This window comes from Ciconia boyciana, chromosome 6 (assembly GCF_034638445.1).
Source record: "Ciconia boyciana chromosome 6, ASM3463844v1, whole genome shotgun sequence".
NCBI classification, from domain to species: Eukaryota; Metazoa; Chordata; class Aves; order Ciconiiformes; family Ciconiidae; genus Ciconia; species Ciconia boyciana.
In genome coordinates, this window is record NC_132939.1 from 14,123,089 (window position 1) to 14,149,608 (window position 26,520).

Genomic DNA, 26,520 nt, shown 5'->3' on the forward strand with positions numbered 1-26,520 from the left:
TAATTAACAACACAAGGGTACTGGTAATGAGGGGAAAAAAGCAAATGTTGACATTGCAGCCAGTTTGTTCTGTTGCAAGATGTTAATTAAAAAAAAAGTCTGGTGCTTTGTGTCAGCCCTACCCTTAGGAAAAAAGGGCTGCGTTCCTGCAAGTGTCGCACTCCCACTTACCCTGTGGCAGCAAATGAAGTTTAAGTTCCTTTTACCATCAGCTTCTTGCAACATGAACTCCTTGTCATGAAACCAGCAGCAGTATTTGCTCACAGATCTACCTATAGCTCACAGTGCCACCCCGAATGCAGGAAACCTATTCAAGCTGTTTGATATCTTCTAAACGAAATGCTTTGTTTGCGTTGCAGGTGTGCCAATGTTATCTGTACAACCCAAAGGGAAGCAGAAGGGCTGTGCTGGCTGCAACCGGAAGATCAAGGACCGGTACCTGCTGAAGGCTCTGGATAAGTATTGGCATGAAGACTGTCTAAAGTGTGCCTGCTGTGACTGTCGTCTTGGAGAGGTTGGATCAACTCTTTACACAAAAGCAAATCTCATTCTTTGCCGCAGAGATTACCTGAGGTAAATAGAGGAACATACTGTGGGCTCTTCCCAAAGCCTTTCAGTGTGCTGCCAGCTGTTTGTCTTTCTAAACCTCTACTATGAAAACATGTACTTGTGCATGGTCAGCCCTGCCCAGAAGAGGTTGGAGTTTCTTCCTCTGTCTAAGCATGGCTTTTAATTTGCATTTAACGTATTTTGTAGTCAGGGAGGTGGCATCCTATTTTTAAATCAAGGTAGAAGGAGGAAGGCATTACTTAACTCTTTATTATTATGAACAAACAAGAACAAACAGTGCTTGCTGAGAAAATGAGGAAAAGACTGTTAATTCTTCTTGCATATCTTTGATGTTGTACTCCTGCATATTGACTGAGATCTGACCAAACCTTTACCTTTTCTTTTTCAGTGATAGCTTTTAGATAGACTTCTAGTGCTTATATTAGGGTTCCTCCCAAGGGGCTTCTGTCTCTTCCCGAAGTAAACAGAGCAAAACAGTCCAAAATTACAGATCAACTTCAAAAAATTTTTCTTCATGAGGAAGTCTGCAGAGACCATCACTAACTCTGAGTTAGAACTACCCTGTCAATGTGTGTTTGCAATACATAACACATGGGATTTTTTTGCCCAGTGTATATGGGGGGTTTGTACAAAATACTTTATATAAACACAAATTAATTTTAATAAGACAGCAGGCCTAATGCAAATATTCTTATGAGGATCATACTGCAAAACACTCCAAGTTTTGCTTTGTTTTTCCTTTGGAAGAATGTACTTGATCTCCAGCTAATGTGTATGTTTTCTTTTATTTCCTAAAGCACTGATAGCATTTCCTATGCAACCAGCAAACACATTTGAAGCAAAACAAAACCAACACGCTGTTTTAAGATAGGGAGGTAAAATGCCGTCTAACCTTGTGGTGTCCAGAGGCTGGCTAGATTAGTCTCAAAGATCAGATGCTTCATGTGTTTCAATGTAAAACATATTCCTGAAAATCTTTAGCAAATATTTTCTTAGTAAACTTGAACAAACAAGTTTCTCCTTCTAAAGATGAGAGCTTAAGCACTGAGCCAAACAGAGGAAATAAGTCTATTATCTACCATATGGGAGCTGTCACCTTGCCTTTCAGCCAGGCAGTGTACAAGAACATCCTGCCCACGTGAGGATTTTTGCCCCTGCTTGAGCTGAAACTCTCCAGGGCACACATGAAATGCCTCAGCTGAAATTCTGCCACTCAGGCAGCAGTCACAGGTCCATACTGGGTTAGGTGGGATGCGTAAGTGAGGAGGAGCTTGGGTAAGGGTGAACACATCTGAAGGGGGAAAGACAGGATAAGCACCCTTTGGAAAGGTGGAAAGGGTGTGATGAGGAAAGAGTTAACTATCTTCACTATCATGAAATAATTTTTGTGCCTTGTCTTAAGTCTGAGTAATGCCACAAGTCACTTGCTCTGGAAGTATCTTTAACCCTGTCTCTGCTAAGCTGAAGAAACTGAGCTCCAGAAGGTTCTTTAATACAGATTTCTAACCCCAAATTAGCATTTTGGTTCTTCACTGACCCTCCTTCTGTTCAGCTGTACTCTTTCTGTGTTGTGGACATAATTCTGATGTGTCAATGAAGAATATAACAACTCTTGATCTTCCCTTGTCAAGGATTGCATAATTTATTTTCATCATAGTATCACAATTGGGTCATGCTAGGTGCTAATCACAAGGACTTCCAAAAACTTTCAGGAGAGCTTCTTCCAGGAATAGTCTTCCTTCCAGAAACCATAGGCTGCATTAGTTTCTGGAGTGTTTCTTTATACTTGGTTGTATTAAAACACGTATCTTGTTTGCACCCAGCTTGGCAATCCAGGTGTCTGCATCAGTCATCTTCTTCATTATTTATCACTTCTCTAGACTTCATCATTTGTGCAGTTGATAAACAGTGTTGTGTGTGTTTGCGTTTTTGTTTTGTTTAATCTGACTTGAAAGTTAGATATTCAGTGTTATTCTACATGTTGCAGAACCCTACTGGAAATACTTAGCTGGGCAGTGATTCCCATTTACATTTGCTTTTTGAGACCTACGAGCTACCCCATGTTTTGTCCATTTAAAGAGCACTGTATTGATTTTGGTTTGTTCTAGTTTCATAACAAAAATAACATGTGGCATCAAATCAGACATGTTAAAGTGCCGAAGGAGAGCAGTATCGATGCTGTTAAACTTAGAAGAACCTTTTTATCACTGCAGTTGTAGAGCATTTCTTTCTTTCCTTGGTTTATCCTGAGAATGCTTCTTTGAGGTGGAAAAGCTTAATCTGTGATCTTCTCACTGGCCCCAGATGGCACAACTTTCTGGAGCACACCAGAGGTCTGTGCTAGAGATGGGAAGGAAGCCAGGAGTTGCAGACCCCAGGAAACAGCCTATGTCCCGTCTTTGAGAAGAGAGGGCAATTTGTGATATGAAACATGGAAGGCAACAGCTGGGGCTAGTGTTTGACCATGTCCACACAGCTTCTGTCACAGCAGCAGTTAAACGTGATCTCTGAAGCAAACTTGTTCTGTGCCTGAAAGGGGTCTCGTAGCCCCTCTGCCTCCATTTGTTGGGTTAGAATAAGCCCTGGTCCACCAGGAGGGGAGTCTGTTGCTATTTGTGCAGCATGGTTAAATTGTGGAGAGAAGGCTTATGTGGCCCAGTAAAACAGAGCCAGACATTCTCTGTGCTAAAGAAATGTAGGTATTGTGAGTAAAAATGGGGGGCATCTGCCCGTATTGCAGTAGGGTACCAAACATTTCAACTGGCTGCACAATCTCCACTAGGTCTCTGGCTAGTCTTAACCTCCTCGGATGATGGCTATGTAAACATACATTATGCTACTAGCTAATTTTGGGATGGGAGGTTACTACTTCCTACTTTAAATACTTTTACCCTACCTGAATTTAGTCTGTTACAGCAGCTTTGATCACTAGAAATATTTCTTACTTGTTTTTTATTGGGAAGAACAATGTAATTGTCATATCCCAGGAAATTTAGCGAGATTTACAGCTGTGATGTTTTGCGTTCTTGCTAATAGGTAAATTTAGGTTTATACTCTTTTGGGGAGGGGTTCTGCCGTACTCCTGGGTTCTGTTGTCCTGATGCTAAGGAACCATTCCAGGGTCCTATTAGGAATATCCTATTCCTAGGATAGGAATAAGGGCATTGCTATGCAGTATCATATTTTATGGAAGTTTAAAGCAATTTCTTTTACTTTAAAACATCTTCTGTTGCCTTCTACACATAATATTTCTTTCTCTCTCAATTTTAACTATTGGTTCTATTAATAGAAGGAACTAAAGTTGCCGTCACCATCTTCTCTACTGTCTGTTCACTCCTGGTGATTTGAATTTTTCTTCTTGGAGAATTACCCATTCCCATCATTATATAATTTCTTCCCTTTAGTAGTTCTAGAGCCTCTATCCACATCTTTTTTCCCTTGTTCAGCAGCTCACGGTATTTGTTCTACTAGTCAAATTTTAGTAGAATTGATTCCTAAAAATAAGTTTTCATACTTCACACTGTACTCGCACCAAAAAGGGAGTACTTTATCTGGAGGAAGTCAAAGGAATTTATTGTTCGCCACTTCCTCTATATGCCTTTGAATAAGAACAGGGTAAATATTGCACTGATATTTAGTAGGTCAACCATCATGTGAAAAATTAAAAGCTAGACTGATTTTGCGCCCATAAATGTAAATATATGCATCTTTTACATCTGAAGTCCAAAAGGAATATTTCTGTGTAATGACCAGGAGAAAAAAATTGGTGTTTCATAATCTCTCTATAGACCAGTGTTTCTTTGAATTTGCATGTGAGTCGAGTGTGTAGTTTGGGAATACGTGCTTCATTACCTGGTGAGACGTGCTTTCCCCTCCCCTTGCACAGTCTCCATCTACGAGCATGCAGCAGGCTTGTTCCTGCCTGGGGCTGCAGAGACCCAGCCATTGCCACCCAGCATCAGACTCCTGCTTGCCTCATCACTGCAGAGGCAGCAATGTATAGGTGCTTGCCTACAGACAGAAAGGACTCCTGGAATATTTTGGACAGCTTAGAAATTCAGCAATTTGCAGGTCTGGGCCCCCGCTTGCACCACCCCTCCTGCAGGCAGGTGTCGTTGGGCCGAGAGCCCCTGCGCCACGGTTGTCGGTGAAGAGCGGCTCTGCCGTACTGGAGCAGCTGCGGCCGCTGCAGGGATTGGGGACAGGGACGAATTTCTGGACTTTTGCCATCGGCGTGGGGCAGAGCGCTGGGACAGCAGCGCGGCTGGCTCCCGCCCCGCTGCGTTGGCGTTGCTTTGGAGCCGGCTTTATCCGAGGCGTTGGCAGTGCAGCGGGCTGCCATCCGCATGCGCTGGTCCTCAGTGGGTTTTTAGAAGAAATCTTTCAAATGTATTTCAGGAGCTGCTAGCAGACCATAGCCTGATCATTTGTTTCAAAAGATAAACTGTCGTCATTGCTTGTGAAGGAACATTTGTTAACCTTCACATTTCATAAAACACTTTCTTGCTCATTTTTTAATCATGAAAGATGAAATTGGATCTCGAGTTGTTATCCTTGCGGTATCACCTCAGTCTCCAGCTGTGTCTAGATGTATCTTTCGATACATTTCGTCTGAGCAAATAGGTTTACCATTTGTTTCATAATCACAGTTCCAGCATTCATACCTCTAATTATTTTTGATAAGCAAATGCTATTGAAGAAACTGCTTCTGGGACAGAGAAGCTTAGCGTGCAGCTCAGATGGCTCCTCGCAGCCCCCACACAGCAATGTGTGTTTGTTCCTAGGTGTAATTAAACATTCACCAAGCTCCGGTTCACAGGGACGGTTTGGGTCTTGCATCAGGATTTCCTGGGAGGAACTGACAACTTAAATTTCACTGTGAAGTGCTGATGAAGAACATGATTTTTCCTTTTTACTCGGCATGGTGCCCTCACATGAGCAAAGGCGAGTCAGGCTTGCTTTGACAGGAGCAGAACTGTTGCTTCTGTGTGTTTGATATGCTGGTGTTGGGAAAGTTTTTCATCATTTAAACTGATTAGGCATTAATTAGAAAGCTCAAAACCTGCATTAAAAAATGATGGCGAATCAGTAAGAGAGAAGGGCTTTCCGGGAAGCCCTGATGCTCTTCTCAGTTGATTTCATGGAATTCTTTTCACCCGACTTCCAGCGTGTTTTCATCAGCGCCGCAACCTCAGCATGGCATCTGTGCCGCAACCTGAGCGTGGTGTCGGTGCCTCTGGCACGCGGAGCAGCCCCGCGCACCCCGTTTGAGGGACGGAGGCGTCCTGGCGGGACTGCTGTCCCCTGGCACTGGTGCTCCTCAGCACCGTTTGTGTTGTGGAGGCTTGAACTCCACCCTGGGCAGCTCCTAGTCCAAATGAGTCTGCTGCCCAGTGCTGGGGTTTCTGGTTATTGGATTCTGGTTTTTGCTCTGCTCCGAATGCCCCAGCGGGTTCGTTCTGTTAGTGAATTGCTTTGGGAGCCCTTTAGATGAAGTGTTCTGTATCTGGCAGATGTTCAGGGTTTAATTTTGTTGTGGGATATGAAAAGTGATCTTGCACAAACACGGGCACCCTGCTCTCTGGCACAGGAGGACATAGGCAAATACCCTCCTTCTGGTGGGCTTCCCCAAGTCGGTAACAAAGACCCTAAGACAAACAATTAAACCACGGTTGGAGGCGTAAGCACAAGTCTTCAGGAACTAAGTGCATGCCGAAACTAGCAGAATTTAAGTTAATCTACCAGAGCCAACACTAATACTCTTCAGCCTGCAGAAGCTGCAACACCTTTGAAGCAGCAAGGAGAGTCTTTGGGATTTTTTTCCACCAGAGGAGCGTAGGGCACATGCATGAACCGGGAACATGCCCTGCCTGCTTTTCAAGGGACACGTTCAGCGTGGGGAGGAGAGGTATAAATGCAGTGTGGCTGAACTAATGGTGTCTGCTCGGAGCCTAAAAACGTTGCAAAATTGAAGTGCTGATCTTGCATTGCAACAGGGAGCGTCTTGCTTGCTACATAGTATACCCTCATTTTTACGCTTGGTATCTATACAGATTAAGGAGGATTAATTAGGCTCAAAATACAATGTGTCTTGGCCACATTGCTGTGCTTTGTGATGTTAAAGCACAGATTTTTATTTTTTTTTTTTTTCTCCATAGTAGCTGGTCCAGGGGTTTCTCACAGCCCATGCCTTTCAGGATAAACAAGCAAAGCTTGGTTTGTACGCTTGCTTTTTTTCTTTTTTCTTTTTTTTCCCCCCTGTCTCCACACCTCCCAGTCAGGAGGAAAGCTTATAGGGAGTAATTCTTCCAGGCTGTGGTATACTAGCATGCCTCTAGCATTTTCAACCTTGCAGTTTTCTGACTGCTGTTCTTAAACTCCCCTAAGAGGACGTTGTTGCACATGTGTTCAATGGTGCCAGAGACAAACAAGATGGGTTTTAAGGTCAGCGGCTTCAGTTACACTGTAAGGAAGGCTGGGACAAGGGAGGAGGACTTAGACTTCTACCTGCTAAGAGTCCCAACCCCACTGTAAATATCTACTGAAAATATGTAGGGAGAGACCAAAGGAGTACAAATAAGTGAACATTCAGATGAGTTCTTCAACTGAAAACAGATGTCCTTCAGCAATCTTGAAGTTTATGCCCACTAATCTCTGAACTAGTATGATCGCCCGACCAGAGGGCTTTTTTGTACCGCGCTGGTTCAACTCCTCCCGCTATGCTGTCCATGAATGCCAAACCCTTTGGCATGCAAGATGTAAATTCTTTGGGATTGAACTTGAAGGCTTCATGAGAGGACAGCTTGACCAACTTAATTAGTATCAAAATGCATTTCCTTTTGTTCAGCTGACATGACTTCCCACTGCAGCACTGACAACGGTGTCCTGGAAGGGAGGGTGCACCAGCTAATACGTATTTACCATGCTGAAATGCCTATCGCTAAGGCTTTCTCTGAATATTACGCAAAGGCTGATTACAGGGAAGTTGGGAACCTCGAGTCTGAAGTTGCTTTTAAGCTTATTCTTTTTATCTTTTTAAGTGACGTTCAGGCTTTCCCTGCAATTATTGGCATATTCAATACTTTGGTCAAATCAGACTTGTAGCTCAGCATATTTCTAATATCCACAGATGGGAAAAATACTGATTGCAAGCTGTTAAGAGCTGTCCTCACTGGAAGACTAGTTGTTGGTTTGTTTCAAATGGTAGGGGCAAAACCTTTTATTTTCATGATGATGAGTTTCAGGTAGGTGAAGCAAGTCTTGTTCTATAGCAGGTCCTGATGGAGCTAGGAAATAAATGGCAGCAGGTATATAAGGAAGGTGTATGGGAAAACCTATTCCACGTACTAGCTGGAGAGGATATGAGCATCGGGTTCGGTAGCTCTTCAAAAACTTATCCAGATAATCTGGATATACAAATATATAGAGAAATATGTAGCTGTACACAGTATCTACAAATGTAGATATTTATCTATAGGTAAGTGTTTAGTCCTCTTTCAACTCATAATTCTTACGTTTCAGTGTTGACAAAGCCTCTTGTTTTGGGGAATTATCAGTCTCGACTCAGCTGTTTAATTTTGAACTTGTCTTGTTCTTGTGTTGTTTTAAAAAAAATCCGATTGACACTCCCAACCTATCCTTTCTATACCACTCATTATTTATATGTGCCTGTCCTGGTTCCTCTTTTTTTGTCTCCTGTGAAGTCAACAGCTTCAAAATTTTCACTCTTTCTGTGGAGGGAAGATTTTCTCCCTCTTTCTCAATTGCAAGCTGCTAGCTAGTCAGACACCAGGCTAGAGAGAGGAGAAGAAATAGGGACTCTCTCCCTGTAGGCAATAACTAAAACAGATTGTTGTTTCTAGCGGTGACAGAAATAGGCAATCAGGTTCTCAGTTTAGCCACCCTGCACATTTTGGTCGGAGAAGGAAGAAATCTGTTAAAAGGTGCTAAACTTCATGTGTTCATATGAGACATTTCTTTCTGTTTTCCCTACAGTAAGAACCCTTTACCATTCTTTTTTCCCCCAAAACCGGCAGGGTGCTGTTGACTTTACTATAGTTTGGATTAACTTCAGGTGTATTCATGGAGCTGGTGAGGTCTGGATCATCATGCTCTTTAGCCCAGACAAGACTACATAAAAAGCATCCTTCAACAGTTGCCTACCACTTCCAGGAGCGCTCCCTTCTTTTCCCATTAATTCATTTGCATTCACTGCTGCTCCTGTATGCCAATTAGCTTTAATTTTTACTATACACACTGACATCAATGGCCAATGAGAACAGCGCATAGCGGGGTTTTAGTGTGCCTATAAACTACAGAAAATTGTCCTTGGACAAACTCCTGCTTTTAGACTGGCTGACAACAATAGACATGGTTAAGTTCAGGCTAAGAGCCATTAAACATAATTACTACCACAGGGTAAAAGTTTAATTGTGCTAAATTTTAAATCTGCATAGTCTATGCTTATTTACAAGCTGGCTAGGTCTTCCTGTTACATAAGGGGGGATAAATCTGTACTTAAAAATTGTTGCTTTTTAACTTCAAAGGGAGATGAAAAAAAAAAGGGTTTTTTAGAAGAAGCAAAACAACTCCAAACGGAAACCTTTCTTTATTTCCAGCTTCTTTTATGCCAATAGCTCCAAGCTGGTAAGTAGATGCTGAGCATCTTCTGATAGATTTTTCTAATGCGCTTCAACTTTGTGTGCGTGAATGTGTGAGAGAGTATTGCATCTGTTATGAAGGTGTCTGGGGGACAGAATGCAGATCAGTTTGTTCATGTGGGGTTATTTTAAATTTAACCACAGATGGGCTTGGGGTAGAAGATTTTCCTCCTGCTCCTTGTCTTCTCTCCCTCTTCCAATATTGTCAAGCTCCCCACCTCAGAAAGCTTCAGCTCAAGTAGGTTTGGGTAGGTAGGTATCAGAGGTGGCAGGGTTTTTTACAAGCAAACAAAAAAGGCAAAAGTCTGTGTTCATTTTGATTTTTCTTCCAGCAGATTAAAAAAAGTCATGTTCACTGAGCTACAAGTTACAGTGTATTTTTAGAAGCATGGTGAACATAGAGGGCTCTAAATCACTCCCTGAAAAGCAGATTAAAATTAGGAAGTGCTAGAATAAGTGTGAAATGTTCATCGGATGGGAAAGGGAGAGTATGGAGGACTGTGAAACTTGATAGAAGAGAAAAAGATTAGCACGCTGACTAGCTGGAAGCTACGTTTATGTAGACATTAGAAGGCGACAGGATTTCAGCTGGACAGAACATAAGCTTCAGATCTTATGCAAACAGTCAAAGCTGTTTAACAATTGGTTTACCCCCAAAACCCCTGAAAGGAGACAGGTGAATACGATGCCAAATACATTTTTCATGTTTCTTAAGCTAACTGTTTAAATAGTTAAGTGAACATCTGTCCAAATTTCCCCATCATTTCCATTTAGAAAAGTCTCCTATTTGAAGGCTGAAGAAAAGCGCCTGCTTAACAATGCAAATGGTGCTGTCTGGGGCCCCTTTATTTTGTTTAATCTAGATTGAGCTCCACACAACTGTGATGCTAATGAATAATGGATATTTTATACTTGTGCATGTAGCAGTGCTGGGCACAGAGCAAATCTAGGATTAACCTCCCACTTTCCCTGCCTCACACGTATTGGACTAATTTTCTGAGTTTGCTATGACTTGGGTACTCTAAAAACAGATGCCTGGTTTTATGGAAAATGGCAAAACCCCGGCAAAAGTTGTCAGGTTTTGCTATGCCCAAGTGAGGTACCGTAGAAGGGGTCAGCTATGTTGGGGGAGGGCAGGAGGGAGGGATGTATTAATGGGTTGATTTGCGAGCGGGTGCTGAATGAGAGCCAGGGCGTTTCAGGGTGGAGACCTGTATGCTTTTCAGTGCCACATTTTTTCAGTCCTGTCTGCTGGCGTCAGGCAGCCAAGCACCGCGCTCAGCTGCCTGCTTGCCTGCGGGAGCAGGAGCAAGCCCGAGTCGGCTTGCAGGGAGAAAGGGGCTGCCCCGCTACCGATTCCGCGGTGAGTTTGCCAGTGCAAACTACATAGCTGGGATTTTACTCTGCCTTTCAGCCCAGATATGATGGATCTTAGGGGAAGAAATTTTGGTACTCCCGTTGCCATTTTTCTGTCCTGCCCCATTATAGCACAAGTGTTTCCGTTTGGTTTGTGTTGTTTAACTTTCAGGGAAAACGTAGTGCTGTTTCTTCATAGGAAATCTTGGGGTTTTCCAGCCACATGTAATGAAAGACCACAGATACCACTTCTAATGAAAAATAAGGGTAGCCTTTTTTTATAGCTGAAGAGCAAGCTGACTTTGGTAGCACGGTGCTGTGTGAGGGTGGGAGAGTTGTGTGGAGGTTTCTGTAACATTGTTGGGTGTTTTAATTCACAATTACTGGCCAGTAATAATTAGTATTGATTAGCTTGGCAAATTGCGGGTTTAGAAATTGGTTATAGATTTTCCTGATGCTTCTCATCTGCCTGTTGTGGAATCAGCCAGAACCAATGGCTCGAAACAAACTGCGAGCCCAAATCTGTCTGCGGGCAGTGACGCGTTGCACGCGCAGAGCTAATGGTCAGCAGGAACCGTACGTCTTGAGGCTCATCGCCCCAAGGATACGATTTTTATCATCTCCTAAGCAAAGTAACTAACCACATGCGTATTGACCACAGCCTCGGATGAAATTTGGTTTTGTCAGCCTGTTGATTCATGCCCCGGCTGGTTCGTGTGTCTTTATTGTCACAGTGGCGTGCTGCCCCTGGCGCGCGCAGGGGTCTGCAGGGACATCTTGGAGAAGTGGGCTGGGGGAAGGATGCTGCAGTCTTGGTTGAGTCCCCCGGCGGGAGCTGTAACAGCAGCAGACATCTGGGGAGACAGATAGTGAAAGCAAAGATGAAAATGGCAAAGCTTCCAGTGCTGAAGGGCTGTCCTCGAGGACCAGGGAGCTGAAGTGGAATGGCTGAGCATGCTGTTCGGCCCGCAGTGGAAGGGCTTAGCTGGCTCCCAGGGGGGACGTGGAGGTGGGAGGAGGGGGGCACAGCGCGGGAGGAGGGCTTGCTCTCTGACATGGCCTTGCAAAATGCTGTTGTACTCATTGCAAGAGAAATTGTGCTTTTTTGTTTTAAACAGCAGGTAAGTGAGGTTCTTCCTGAGCTATATTATAGCATTGCCTGCCAGGGTTGACAAAGTTTGCAGGTCTTCTGCGTCTTGCTGCGAGAGGCTACCAGCCTACCCCTCCATTAGGTTGTGGCCAAGCGCAGACGGGGCAAGCGCACGCAGAGGAGGATGGGCGGCTCCGAGCACCTACCCCACTGCTGCAGAGAGGCAGATAGTTTTTGACTGAAATTTTGTGAGCCCCAAAATAGTGCTCTAAGTGTTTAATGCTTTTCTCCATTAGACAGCAAATTAGCCCTAGGCTCGCAAACCAAATGAAGTTTCATCTCGACAATCGGAGCCTGCTCACCAGGCAGTTTTATCCCAAGTTCCCGCACACTGGTTGGTCAGCGAAATGGAGACTGCAACTTCTATTTATTGGTGCAATACAGTATTTGATACTGCTAATTACACTTAATTAGTCCTTCCACCATTTAATTAAAATGGCTTCTAATGATTGTGCTTCTTTGGCAGGCTCTTTGGTACCACCGGGAATTGTGCTGCCTGCAGTAAACTGATCCCTGCCTTTGAGATGGTGATGAGGGCCAGAGATAATGTTTACCATTTGGACTGCTTTGCCTGTCAGCTCTGCAACCAGCGGTGAGGACACAATTATTATACACACAAACACAAGCTAATTTATACCTTTGCCCACAAAATAAGGGAAATGTTTGATCCATGCTACCTGTCTGGGGCTCACAGCCTGCTGGCGTGGCTTGGACTGGTTTATTAGGCTGACCTGGGTGATGCATGTAAGTACCTGTAGCCCCTTTACTGCAAATCCCCTTGTAGCTGGTGGGAGTTGGGGGGGTGAGGGCGGGCACAGAGCCTGCAGATCTGGCTACGGTTGTACGCAGCACAGCTGCTGCTGAATAAAACAAACCGCTTCAGCGTCCTTTCAGGATCTACCCTCTTTGCAGAACACAGACGATGGAGACTGGACCTCCTGTGGCAAACTTATGTTATTTTGCTTAAATCAGGTTTCTGACAGGCTGAAAACTGGGGACAGCAAAGAAGAAAGAGAAAGGGAAGGGATGGGAAGAAGAAAAATACTCTAGATAAGCCCTTTCCAACACTAGGAACAAATCCCTTTAGTTGTTGTGTAATTAATAGGGGATCTTGGTGGTGTAATTTTGAGTGGGGCTTGTGCATTTCTGCTGGGTCTACCCAATGAAAAATGCACGTCAAGGAGTATAATAAAGGGTCATGCACAAAGTTTACCCTCAGGCTACCTGTAGCTAGCCAAATTTGGGAGGGCTTTGAAAAATCTTTCCAGCGCCCTGTTTGTTGGTGACTGTAGGCAGAATGTAAGCCCACAGAGCCAGACATGATACAGTGTCACCTTCTGATGCATCCATCCGTCCTTGTCCAAGACAGGCCTGAAAGTGCTTGTTCTTAGTGCTTTAGTGAGGCTATGGTGACTGCCCAGGGCCCGAGGGCTGCGCTGGGGTGCATGTTCTGGACTTGTGGTTGTGTTTCCCAAAGATGAAACTAGGATGAAACTTCACACTTCAGCTCGTGTGAAGGTGTGAGAGAGATAGTGATGGGATAGAGATGACAACACTCATGGGAAGATGTAGAACCTAATTCTGCAAAGGTCAAGTTAAAAGCCTGACTTAAAAATTCATCACTCTCTTGCCCTAAAACAAAAGTCACAGTGGGATCTCTAATGAAGCAGCCATACTCAGCGCATGTGTGGATGCAAACCCCTGCCACCTTTCCCTCTAAACTTAGGAGACTGTGCAAACTAGGGCCTAATTCTCCTTCTATGCCCTCTGACAGTGGTTTAGTTCATGGGGATGAATGGTTGTTGCCAGAGCGTGGAAGAGGAGAATGGGGCGAGCAGTTTGTAGCTCAGGTGGCTTTCCTCAATCACATTATTGAAGGCAGAGGCGGTGCTTGTTCGAGGTAGAAAACTCTCCTATTAATATTGGCGGTGTCCACAGGCGCGGTGGCAGCGCCGAGGCGGCAGTGACATCTAGTGGCTCCCGGCCTTGGGCTCCTTTCCCGAAGCCATGCTAAATCTGTCAGTTGCCCGGTCTTGTTTTGCCACTCTTGACTATGCTTCCGCAACAGCCATGATTCCCGATCAGCAGCATGTGACTGTTTGCAGAGCTAATATGTTCCCTCCCTGAGATGGCCTCTCTTCACACAGCTGAAATCGCTGGTTGTTCGTGGGGTTCGTCTCCAGACTCGGAAGTGTTGCGGGGTGCTGCCAGGCTCAGCCCTCAGCTCAGCTTTCTTCAGCCTGCTGATGAAGGCCGGGCAGGAGAGGGATGCTCCCAAACTCCATGCCGATACTAGGGCTAGAGCATCTCAAACGTCCCTTCTGGCAGAGGCAAGTCACGGCTCTGGGCTGCACAGGCAGGAGTGCTGGGTTGGCCTTGGAGTCTGAAGGATGAGTATTTGTCATCAAATCCCTACTTTACCCTAGCTTCTCTCATGGAAAAGCCTAGTACCACCTAGTTTTCATTTTCAGGAACTTCCTTTAAATTTCACCCTTTATTACAAAGGCTCCAAAGCACCTCTCTCCCTCTCTTCCCTCTGTGATTGCTAACACTGTTACTGCACTCAGTGCAAAGCACGGTCCTACTCTGCCCTGAAAATAACCTCCACGTGCTGTCCCTGCCTGGCAGGAAAGCGCAGGGAATCCCCCCCTTCTGCCAGAGTCGCACTTTGCATGAGGGATTTGCCCAGTTTGGGAGGAGCTGAGTTTTTCTGAAAGATAGGCTGAGTAGACAGCGTAGAGCTATGTGTAGATTGTTATTTTTGGCTGAGATCAGAGGGCTACAAACTTTTATGACTTATCCTCTAGAGATTTTGGCCCAAAAGGGTGCAGAATGGCAGTGCTCTTGTAACAGACTACATTGGAAGCTGAACTGCGAACAGTGAGTTTAAGTAACCCTAAAGTCAAAATTGCAGAGGTGGATGCCAAAACTAGTTCTGAATTGGAAACCCCACCTGAACCCCCACCGCATTCTTCAGCTATGAAAAGATTTATGAAGACCTTTCTCTAGTTCTCTTCCAGCTTACTTTCCCTTCTGTAGCTAGACTCTGTCTGTGTAGAGTGTTAAATCCATCAGAGCAAAATCTCTAATATTTTTACTGAGTGTGCAGTATTTTCATTAGTTTCATTCTCCAAAGCATCAGGTTTGCAGCAAGTCCTACAACGCTACTCAGCCTACCGTGCGCTGAACTGTTATAAGGTCAACATTGCTTGTCACAATACTGAATAAAAGTTGGTCCCCACTCTAACTGGCTAATAGGTCAGTTTTACAAGGGTTGCAGGAAATCCACCTGCTTGTGTTGCCATTATCTAAAATGCGGTTTTGCTCGGAAGAAAATCACTTTGTAGAAATGGCAGGGCACATTCAGCGCCTGTTTCTCACTGCTGCCGGCTGGAACTCGATCGCCAGACGGGCTCTGCGACAGACCTCCTCTGAGCGTGGGGGCTGGCAGTGTGGTCCCACGTCTCGCTCTGAAGAGGGCTGTGGGCTGGGACATGGGAAGCTGCGTCTGAAGTTGCCCTGCTAAATCCTGTCTCTAGTTGCGATGCATCCGCTGAAGAGATCCCAGTTTACTGCTGCATTGCAGGACTGGCAGGTAGAAAGAAATAGTCGCCTTTCCAGTGAATCAAGCCCTTCTCCCAAAACTTCACAGGGTCTCAGGGTACCCCTGCTGTGCATGTTAGTTCCCATGTGCTCATACACACACACCCCCAACTCCCTCGTTCTCCAGCTCCTCTTTTGGCTCCTCTAGACCCAAAGCAGGTTTGGCAAGAGACAGCTGTTGGTGATGCTGGTGGCAAGAGTAATTTTTGCATTTCTCTTCCTGGAGATTTATATTGTACTTAAGTTAGGGATAAGGAGCAGAAAGCAAGCAGCTATGTCTGTTATTTATAAGTGAGTAAACCTACTGATGGGAAGGTGGTTTTCAGGAGAGTGTGTGCAGTACAGCTTTTAGCGTAAAAGCTGTTAATTTAAATTGAGATTAATTTTTAGCTTTTTAATATACAAAAAAGGTTGAATTTCAGAAGTACTAACACACATGCTGCAGAGGGAAGAAGATGGAAAGTCTCCAGTGAAATCATATAAAGTGAGAACCAATGCACAGTTCTCTCTGTATCAGCTTGGCAAATTAATCAGTTTATTTGCAGGTGTCCGGTTGGAGAAAACTTGTGCCCGTGTCGGACCTATAAAGGAGCTCTAAGGTGATCACTCCTGTTCTTGTGGCACAAAATATTCAGTTTATGGAGATGCTCTGCCTGAAGCTGCCCAGGTTACAAATCTAGAAAGCATTTTAGACAAGGAGTAGGCAATGTCCCTGCCAAAGCTCTGCCTGGCAGCAGAGGAAATGGGCGTTTGAGGTCTGCTAAGTCTCCTGAGGACGGGATCATTGCTACTAATCTTCCTTCAGCCCCGTAAATATGCGGCCTTGCCAGAGGATGGTACCTACCCCTTCCTGTGGGTTCAGAGCTGCCTTTTGGCGCAGGGGCCGGGGTGACTCTGCTTTAGGGACCTGGGGCTGATTTAGGACTGAGCACTTGGGGCAGGGAGGTGCAGCCGTGCACTCTGCTCTGTCATGGCCCCGTTGCTGTGATGGACAAAACCCAGCCCCTGAATGGGCTGCAAAGAGCATTATTTGTTATCTTAAGAAGTGAAGATTAGCTTCTGATTCTTGAGCAAGCAGCCAGGGCGGAAAAAGCTATTGGCTGTCAATTCACACCTCTCAGATCTTATATGTGGAACTTTTTTGACCTTAATGGTCAAATAAAATTGTTAAATATCACAAGCCTCTCTGTCAACTTCAATACAAACAGAACAATTTACATGGTATATAGAGAGCAGTGCCCTTCGCTCAATGAAGATAAAGGTTAGGAGTCCAGCCACCAGGAAATTTCTATTTATTGTTCCGCACTGTACACAAGGGGGTGAGGAAAGACTTAATAGCCAGTCCTTGCCTGGAAATTAGTGTAAATACTGCCTCACCCGAGGGAACCGTGGAAATGTGGATACCAGCAAAAACTTCAAATAGTCTCCGTGTAATATCATCCGTTTGATTTCCCGGCTGTAGAGCTGACACCTCTCGTCTGCAGGGACAAATCCCTTAAATGCTCCCGGCCTCCTCCAGCTGCTGGCACAGGACCTGGCAGAGACCGGGACCTGCTCCCCCAGCTGCTTCATACGACTGTGGCCTGGGAGCTGAGCACCACTGTGCCACGAAAAGGGACGGCAAAACCCCAGGGCGTGTGTGGGGAAAGGGAGCGGGGGGGAGAAGCACGCGGGCTTCCCGGGGTCCCACACCACCGGTGGAGCTGGAAATCAAATTCAGGTCCCCAGAGTTGCCTTCAGACCCAAACTGCCTCACATTCCCCCTGTTCTAACCTCTGTTCATACTTACACCCGTTAATTCTTTTTATCTTCTAGATTCTGCGTGGGAGACAAATTCTTCCTGAAGAACAACATGATCTTGTGTCAGATGGACTATGAGGAAGGGCAGCTGAATGGGAGCTTCGAGTCCCAGGTTCAATAACAAACCCTGCTTCGCTGAAGCACTGTGGGATGGGTGCTCGGCCGCCTGTCAGCTTGCCTGCAATATTTTTTTAATTCTTGGTCCAGAGAGGACTATATACATTGTAGTACTTTTCCCCCCCCCAACACAAAGCAGTTACAATTTTAGATGTACAGTTGTGCCTGCTTAGCTGAGCACTGCATTGCCTGTATGTTCGTGAGTTTTTGGGGTCTGGGGGAGGGCTCTGTACAGTCTGTTTTCTGTATATAAACTGGAACATTTATTTTATGAAAAATGTAATGCAATTTTATTACTGGTGTGAATTAAAAATTATGAATGTTTCCTGGTCATCTTAGCTGTGGTTTGTTCCCCATGCGGTGAAAGCCTGTCTTTCCTGAGCTTGACGTTGAGCAGACTATTAGAAATACATACACTGATCCCTGGAAACTGCATGAATAAAAGCAGAGGCAGGAGTTCACACACACAAACTGGGGAAGAAATGCTCCTGCAGTTAGACCTCTCTGCCTGAACCGTGCAGAGACTTGTGTCCAAAAACCTGCTGTGCTGTACAAGGGGAGGGAATGAGCTGTGGGCGGGTGATGGCTGGGAACCGTCCGTGTCGCTGGCCAGGTCCCACCAAGGCTGCTGTGCAGCGCTGAATTGCTGGCTGAGAGTTGCCTTGCTTTTCATCGCTATGAATTTAGACAGAGCATTTCCATGGCCAGGAGTGCTTGTTGGCCGGCTGATACGGTGTCTCCAGTCTGGGCTGCAAGGTACAGGCTCCCTCCAGCCCTGCCAACAGGTGCCCGGGCATTGATCAGAATATTAATTTCAAGGCTTTGATAGGCAGTGGGGTTTTCCTGTGGGGCATCGCTTGTCCAGGTCTGAGCTGCTGCAAGAGCTGATGTCAGGGTTCGAACGCGACCGAGCGCTGACGCAGCATCCCTTTCCGCAGTTCCCTTTTTGCTTACTGTGTGCCAGGTGCTTTGACCTCCCACGTAACGAAAGCAATCGGATTTGAAGCATCTCTCATAGAAAAGCTCTGAACTGTGTTCCCGCTGTGATGCTTTGTGCAATGATTTTCAAGGTTATGCAATTCATGTGCAACCCACTGGACTGTACTAAACACATTTCTTTGTATGGTGAGTGTCACTTTCATACAGTGCTCCAGTAGCTGTAAAGGATGGCTGCAATTCTATTTATTTTGTCTTCTTGCTTTTTCTTAGATTTATCCCACTTTCCTCTAATAAATAGACACCAAGTACTTTTTTTCTGATGTGACTTAATCGGTTACTGGGCCTGGATTACGTGTGTGTTCTCTGAATTGCAAACGCCACGTGCAGTGCAGCTCGGTGCTGCTCTGCTTGTTGCATGAAATGCTTTTATGTACATCTATGTTGAATAATGGCTTAAACAGAAGCAAAACACCACCAGACACTTAGTATGCTTCAAAATATTACCTGTCATCTGAAGCTACCTCAGACATGTTGATTGATTGAGTGATTTTTCTTCATAAACAGACATTTTGGGTTGGGAGACCCATTATAAAATGTGCGGCCCCATCCCCTTTTATTCCCATTAAAATGGAATAGCAATTAAAAAGCCACATATAGCCGCCTATGGATAGGTGGCGTTTTAATTGCTATTCCATTTTAGTGTCTTTTGGGGTTGGGGGGAGTGTTGTCTTTTGAGAAACTGAAAAGTTGATGCTTTTTACGTAGAAGCTATTACAGGCGGCCACACTGGGGCTACTGAAGGAGCAGCTTGTTGCCCAAACGTTTTGTTTCCTTGCTTTGAAATGGGCTGCCAGACGGTCGCTGCCTCCGCCTGTGCTCCAGAGTGACGGGTACCCGCCGGCCCGTGGGGTTTGCTGTAATTCAACAGACGATGCAGCACGGGGCATTGTCCCATGGTGAGGATGGAAGCAGTAAAACCAAACCAAACCCCCTCACCAAACAAGCTGCGGGGGTTGTTCTGATTCTTAAGGAGAGCTTTGGCACCAGCTTAAAAACCAAAAAAGTCCTTCAATGAAAGGTACTTAAGCCTTCTAGAAAGCATTTTTTCTTGGCTTAGATGGTTTCCTTGGTTCAGAAGAAAGGGAGGAAGAAAGTGTAACTTTTCAGAGATGCTTGGCTAATGCTGGCTAATGGCTCTGCAGCTTCCAGATCTCTCATACATTGCTGGCAAAGCTGCAGAAATGTCACCCCAGAGGGAGGAGTATGCTGGAGGAGAGGGTTGCTTGTGTGGGAAATCCCACTCTACCATTGGATGAATAAAAACGGCACTTGGCTGGTGTGAGCCATGTCTTGCTGCGTGCGCGAGTCCCCACGCTGGCTCTGCAGGGCAGGCGAATCAGCTGGGCACGTCTGCGTGCATCTGGGGATAGGGGTGGTTTGGTGGGGGGTTTTGATATGCGGCAATGCAACAGGCTGAGTCAGCAAACCCAGCAGAAGACAGCCCAGGAACTTGGAGAAAAAAAATGAGTCACGGACTGGTAAATGGGACAAAATAACCAGTAAATTGACACAGCTCCGGTAAGGTCTAGTCTCAGTGGCTGCCATCTATGTGGTACTGGCAGAACGGCGATGTGGTGTAGATGAAGCCTGGAGCAAAGGATGAAACACGGTTAGCAACGTGGGAGCAGGGAGCACGCAGAAGTCCAGCGGTCACAGGCGATGTTACCAGAACAACATGGGTCTCTTCTCCTGGGGAGGTAAACATCAGGCTGGTGTATTATGAGAGTGTGAATCCCCATGAAGAGCACCCTGCCTCCAGGGCAAGGCGGGAGCCGAGCCCTGCACACCCCAGCTGGAGCACGGGGGAAGGCTGAGCCAGTACCGGCCGGCACTGTGAAGGCACGACTTCCCTTCCAGTCACGCACACCAAGTACAAGGTCCAGCAGCATGCTGCTTGGATGCCAACATCTCTTTGGTTTGCTCAGTGGTCCCCGACGCGGGCCAGTCTGGAGCTCTCCCTCGCTGCTGCTACGGCAGCTTGGACCCACTCACACCTTGCCAAAACACCCTCTGTCTGGGGAAGGGGGGTAGTGACACCCTGGGCCGAGACACATGCGATGGCGCTCCGGGCATCTCATTGCCTCCCTGCACGCACCCTTGTTGTGAAACGCAGGCAGCGCTCCCCCGCCGGGGTGCAGGGGCTTCATTTCTGATGGGTAGCCCTCTTGATTTGTTGCTGTGGCTGTAGATCTGATTCCTTATGCCTAACGAGGAATTTCACGATGCTGTTTCATGCAAAAGCCCCAAGTGGCGGCTGGGTGGGTGGGAGGAAAGCCTGGGACAGGGCACAGCTTCTTGCTGTTGAATGCGGTGCAGCGAATGTCCACTTGACTTACATTAAAAAAAAAAAATACAAGGGAGAAATTGTGCAGCATCTGTATCCCCCCTTTTCTGTGTCTGCGCAGGGGACAAGGCCCACCTGCCACAGCCCATGCCCCGGAGAGCGTTGGAAGTGGGATTTCTTTAAAAATAAAAATCCCAGGAGAACAATGCAATCATGAATTTTTGTCTGAACGCTGCAAATTTGCTTAATAGAAACAAGTGCTGGAGTGCAGACCTGCTGTTGAATAATCACTTCCACTCTACGGAGCAGAGCACGGAAACCTTTTGATGGTGTTATAGTCATCACTTGGCATAAATATTCATTCAAGGAATCGGAGCAGAGTAAATGGCATTTTAGACTCTAATCATTTAGTATTAGCAGATAGCCTTTTTAGTGCTAAAGATAACCACTGCTTAACCAGTTTAGTGACCACTGGCATACAGTATGACATTTAAGCTTGGGCCTCGGTCCCCGCGTTGAGGACACGGCTGCAGGTGACCCCTCTGCCCAAGTTTCCATCATCCCCAAGGTCGGCCCAGCCGTTGCCCGCTGCCAACCACACACAACTGGCTTCAACTTCTGAATTATCTGCCTTTTGCCTCCTTATCGTAGATCAAAGGGCTATTTTAAGTTCATACTACAAATGTTAAAATCTAGGATCCTTTCTCTTTTTTTTTGTAGTTGGGCCTAATGGCTGATCACAGCACAGTCTGATTTTGAGATTAAAAACAAGCCAGTATTTAAAGGCAATCAAAATATCAAGCTGCTTCTCCATTCATCTTTAATGCTAGTGTAATTGCTGCACAGATTCTGGCTCTCCCTCCAGTCTTAATTTTTTTTTTTTGGTGCGTGCCTCTGTCTTTCAGAGGGATGTTATACTTCCCTGAGCAGCATTAGCACTATTGAGGACTCTGCTATCAACAATCCAGCTCACCCGATTTCATATCTTGCCAAACAAGTTAATCTAATATTAACAGCGGTTTGTTACCTCGTTGTTAGCTTAATTCACTTTACAAGAAATGCTATATTTGCATTTCATACCTCTGTCATTGGCTTGCGAACCGTGCTTCCCAATGCCAAGAAGGGATGGCGCTCACCGTTTTGCGTGAGTCTTTCGGTGTGGCATTGCCACGCAGAGGAGGGGGCCATCACCCCAACCGGGCATTTTCGCTAATTGGCCAGGGGGAACACGAGGAGTTGGAAGGAGGATTTCGAAAGCCATAGAGCAGGTCCTGGAAATGCAATATTCAGAATAGCACAAATACCGCTGCTGCTCTTCCAGTAATATAGCTGAGTCGTAGACAGTAGTTTTCCCTGGTGGCAAACATATACAGTAAATGTCTTTAGTATGGAAATCAGCAGACATATGGGCACAGCGGCAGACGTCTGCAACACCAACAGGTTCCTCAGGCTTTTAGGGGATGCTCCCACGCCACCCCCTGCCGCACGCCAGAGACTCGCCGAGGTCTGTCCGCCAGCACGGCAGGGGCCCTGTGCCTCACTTCTAAATTGCTGGGGTGGTGGGGGAGCCATGAGCAAAGCCCTCCAAGCAATCGCTCAAAAGCTACTTCCCCGAACAACCCAGCTCCCAGCCCTCAGCAGCTCTCAGACGCGAAGGCTCTTCTCCAGCAGCCACACGGAGCCGCGCTGGCTGCGGGGCTGGGAGGGGCGGTGGGACGGGGTTGGGGATGCCCCGCGGTGGCAGTAGGTGACATCGGTGACTTGGTGCCTGGGGCTGGTCCCCACGGTGTTAGGGGATGTGGTGTTGCTGGAGATGGAGATGGCTTTTGCGAATGTTAGTTTCTGGCTTAATTCTTGATTACCTCACTATGTGCCACATTGCTAAACCCTGTGCCTATTTACGGGGCGCTGGCTTTCCACCTGCTCTAGCCATCGGTGCCTTCCGCTGTACCGGCCAACGAGCAGCGGATTTGCCTGCACTGAGTTTGTAATATCATTTCCAAAAGGGAAGGGACAGCAGTGGGGTGATGCCACTCACCCCATCCCCTCACCCCTCTGTGTCCCCACGTCCCAGACATCAGCTTCTCACACAAAAGTGGGCTTTTTAGCAAAGAGGGAGGTTGCAAACATTTTGCTAGGGGAGGCCATTCAGACGCGGGGCTGGTCCCCGGCTGTCGGTCCCACTGTGCCCCAAGTCATCAAGTCGCCCCAGCTTCTCCTCTGCTGGCACTCATCTCTCCGGTCGAGCCACGTTTGAACTGACCCAGCAAGGGGAAGTCGGGGCGTGCACCCCCGTGCTCTCCATAGGCAGTGAGAACCAGCCCCCAGGGCGAGGTATCCCCTGCGGCACCCTTCGGGGCAGGGCTGAGCCCCCGCCGGAGGCACCAGCTTTGGGGGGAGCCTCGGTTTGTACAGCTCGATTTAGGTATTGCAGCTTACAGGAACCGAATGACTCCGTCTGTCTGTCCGTCTTGCTCTGGTTTTAATAGCAAAATGGTGAAGGATGCCAAGGACGACTCTGGCCAGGCTGAGACGCCTGGCAGGGTGGACACTTCATGATGCTGAAGAAGGTTTTTAGTGAAGGTCTGAGAGAAAGCAGGGCTGGAGGAGGAGGAGTAGCCGCTGGGAGCAGGGTTTGGTCCCGGAGAAGCAGCAGGAGCTGAAGAGGTGAAACGAAGCAGGGGGTCAGCCACGGACAAAAGTACCGAATATTGGTAGATTATTGTGAGCAATTGGAGGGCAAGTGCCCAAAACGGAGATCAATTTTGCCACAAAAGCACTCTGAAACATCTCAGAAGTAATGTAAACACTAGTATAACTGCAAATATAAATAACATTAATATAAATATATTGCACTGGCCACAGCCTCATGGCTTTGAGGCCAGTGCGGGCTCCCACGGCCGTCCCAGCAAAACCTCCCTGGCAGGGAGATGATTTAAGTTGCTGCTGCATCGCTTGTCAGTCATCGCTCCTGATGGCCAACCCTCCCTCCACCTCAGGCCTGCAAATTCACTCTCCCCAGGGCCTTTGCCTGTGCAAGCAGCTGAACGCCAAAGCCAGGGGCTCCCGCACTGGTGCCCGGTGGCGGATCTGCTCCCACCTGCCTGTAGCACGGTTAGCTCAACGTAAGGACAAATACCACCAAGCAGGCAAACAGGTCGGATGTTGGAAAAGGAGCATGGCTCACACCCAGGTACTCACACACACATCCTCTCTAAGCAATGGGCAATTTTTTCCCCCCAGGTGATGGAGGGGAAATGGTGGGGGCTTGGTGGGGTGAGCGGCTTTGGGTGCACTGTAAAACGAAGGTGCTCTGGCGAGGGGAGGCGTGGTAGTCCCAGCCTGTGACCTGGGCTCAGGTTTGCCCCTGGGAGACTCAGATAGATGGGCTTGTGGAAATTTGCGGGCTGTTGAAGCTGCCCCCGGCCACGTCAGTGTTTCACCGCGAGCCCCGTCGGCGCCAGCGTGACGCCTTTCCGCCCGGGCAGGGGCAGCAGGAGGAGTGGGTGGAGACTGCACGTGCTGCAGAGGCGCCCTCCAAAACTTTGCAGCCAGCCCCACCATGACTGCCTGGGCTCAGTCCAAGGCACGGCGGGGAGCACGGCATGCCGGCCCTGGACACCCACTCTGCGCGCAGCCAGCGAGCTCCTGCGTGTCTGCAGCGAGACCGGGGTACGTGTCGCCATCACCCCGTCCCTTTTCTGCTGGCCTCTGCTAGGTGACGTCCCTGCCTCCCAGGACAGCGCTGAGCATCCCTCAGGCCCTGGAGATCCAGCATGGAGACAGTGGAGGTGAGACCCTCTCCAGCAATGTTGCCCTTCCGCCCCGGGCGGTGGCCGGCAGCCGGAGCCGCGGCGCAGCGCGCGGGCAGGCCCCCGGCACAGCTGGCGCCTGCTGCCAGCCAGGGGTTGCACTGTGGCAGCACGCCCTGGGCTGCAGCAGGGCCACGGTCGCCTTGCATGCCCGGTGGCAACGCAGAAATACACATTTAGGCTCTGCCGCTGACCGCGTGAAGCCGAAGTCCCAGGAGCTTCCTGGCATGAACATTTCACTAACTAAAAGAAATTTATTTTGAGAAGAGCAAGACATTGCTTGGTGTCTCCTTTTGTTTCTTGCCACTGCAAAATACACATAGCTCACACCTTTTCTTATCGCTAAGCAAGACCCATCGGGCAAATCCACTCTCCCCGTGCAGGCTGGCCAGGCCAGCGCTGGGATGGCAGACGCTGCCCGCCGGGTGCTGCCCACCAGCTGCCTGCAAGTGGGCAGATGGGGCTTGCCGCTCGTTTTAGCCCTTGCTGGTAATACTCCTGGAAAGAGACATTGCTAATGCAAACCGAGCTTTTATGGGTGATTTTTACTAAGAAAATGACCTTGGGAATAGCATTATTATTATTAAATAGAATCAGGTATTTACTTAAAGGTCTTGACATCCCTGTAGAAACTGTAGAAAATCATGGTTTTATTTAATGAAAACCTTTTTGTTCAAAACCAGTGTTTCACTCTGGGGCTCATCCTGTGGCCCCCCGCGCATCCCAGCAGCAGGTACCTGCACGTGGCAGGAGCGCCGAGACAGGGAAAGCGCCCATTTCCTCCAGTCCTCTCCCTCTGCAGCTCACCTGGCTTTTTTCACCCTTAAAATGCTTCCCTATGCACTTTGCCATCCATGCCTATCCCAGTGGAGTTACACGTAGCCTGTTGGTTGGTAACAGGGCAGTCATCAATGGTGCTCAGAAACGTGCTGCCACCTTCCAAGGACATCCCGTGGGCAGCACCTACCCTGACAGCTGACGGATGGCTCTTCTCCCCTTGGCTTTGGGTCCCATCGCAGCTGTGACTCCTCCAGCCGTGGCTTCCAGTCAGTGCCTCAAGGGCAACGGCCAAAACACCGTCCGAGGCGTCCCTGTCCCCGTCCTCTGGCAGCAGCTGTAGAGAGGGGAGGACTGACCCTGCCCACAGCGGCTGCTGGGGCCGAGGACAGGCGTACGGCCGTGCTGCAGCACCACGGCACGTTTGGGCACACGTGCAAATCATGCCAGTCACAGAGACCATGTGACTGGCCGTTAGCGCCAGCCTTCAAGAATGGCCTTTCAGTAAGTCTGTTATTTAACCTGAGCAACCCCTTTAACATTCAACGGTTCAGAAGGGGGGAATTCTGTTTGCAGTTTGGTTTTCTGAAAAGAGCATATCTTTGTCATAATTTATTTTTTTTAATTATTATTTCTTAAATTCTTGCCAAACACAGCCCAGAGATGCAGTGAAGCATCTTGCCTCGGTAGCACACATGGTGCAGTAACAGGAGCCTGGGGGGCTGAGGCGATGCCTGCTCTTCTGCCTGCCATGGAGGAAGGGGAAAGGTGTCCCAAAAGTCCCAACGGGAACACAAAGGTTCAGGACACAACACCCTCCAGAGCAGGACGTCTTGCCTCTGCACCCCAGAGGCGGCTCTGGGAAACCCCAGCCTTTGGCAAGAAAGAAACATCAACATTACTGCTCAGCCGTGGCCGCACCGGCAGGCCCAGGGGCTGCTGCCGGCCACGCCACGCTGCATCCCCTCAGCCCTGTGGGGAGCAGCAGCCTCATAAATAATTCCTCAGTGTAATGGCAATGTTGTAAAACATGAATATTTAGTGCATGCATAATAGTTGTTTATTCATACTTAAATGTCAGCTGGTGAAAACATATTTAAAAGGCTCCCTTCCCGGGGAAGCACAAGCTGCCAGAGGAGACGGGCTGCAAGGGCGGCTCCGAAAAGTCACACCGTTTCTTGCCGCGCTGAAGCCCAGGGCTGGGGTGACAGGCCCCCCGCACTCTCCGGCTGCGCCGTGTCCCCGCTCGCTGGGGACCAGACCTGCAGGAGCCAGCGCCGTCCTGCTATCAGTGGATCCATCTCTCACCGATGGAGGGTTTCACACTTGTGCCGGGCTTAAATTTGGCCAAAACTGTGCCAGTCCTCCTAGTACGCTTGTGCAACCCATGTG

General features: G+C 47.7%; 1 protein-coding gene across 1 annotated transcript; it reads left to right on the forward strand.

Moving 5' to 3' along the window:
- Positions 1-364: 364 nt before the first annotated feature.
- On the forward strand, positions 365-17,440 carry LMO1 (LIM domain only 1). Its single transcript, XM_072864950.1, has 3 exons — positions 365-573; positions 12,203-12,328; positions 17,155-17,440. Exons 1-3 carry the CDS (start codon positions 368-370, stop codon positions 17,258-17,260), a joined length of 438 nt encoding a protein of 145 aa, XP_072721051.1. The 5' UTR covers positions 365-367; the 3' UTR covers positions 17,261-17,440.
- Positions 17,441-26,520: the final 9,080 nt, after the last annotated feature.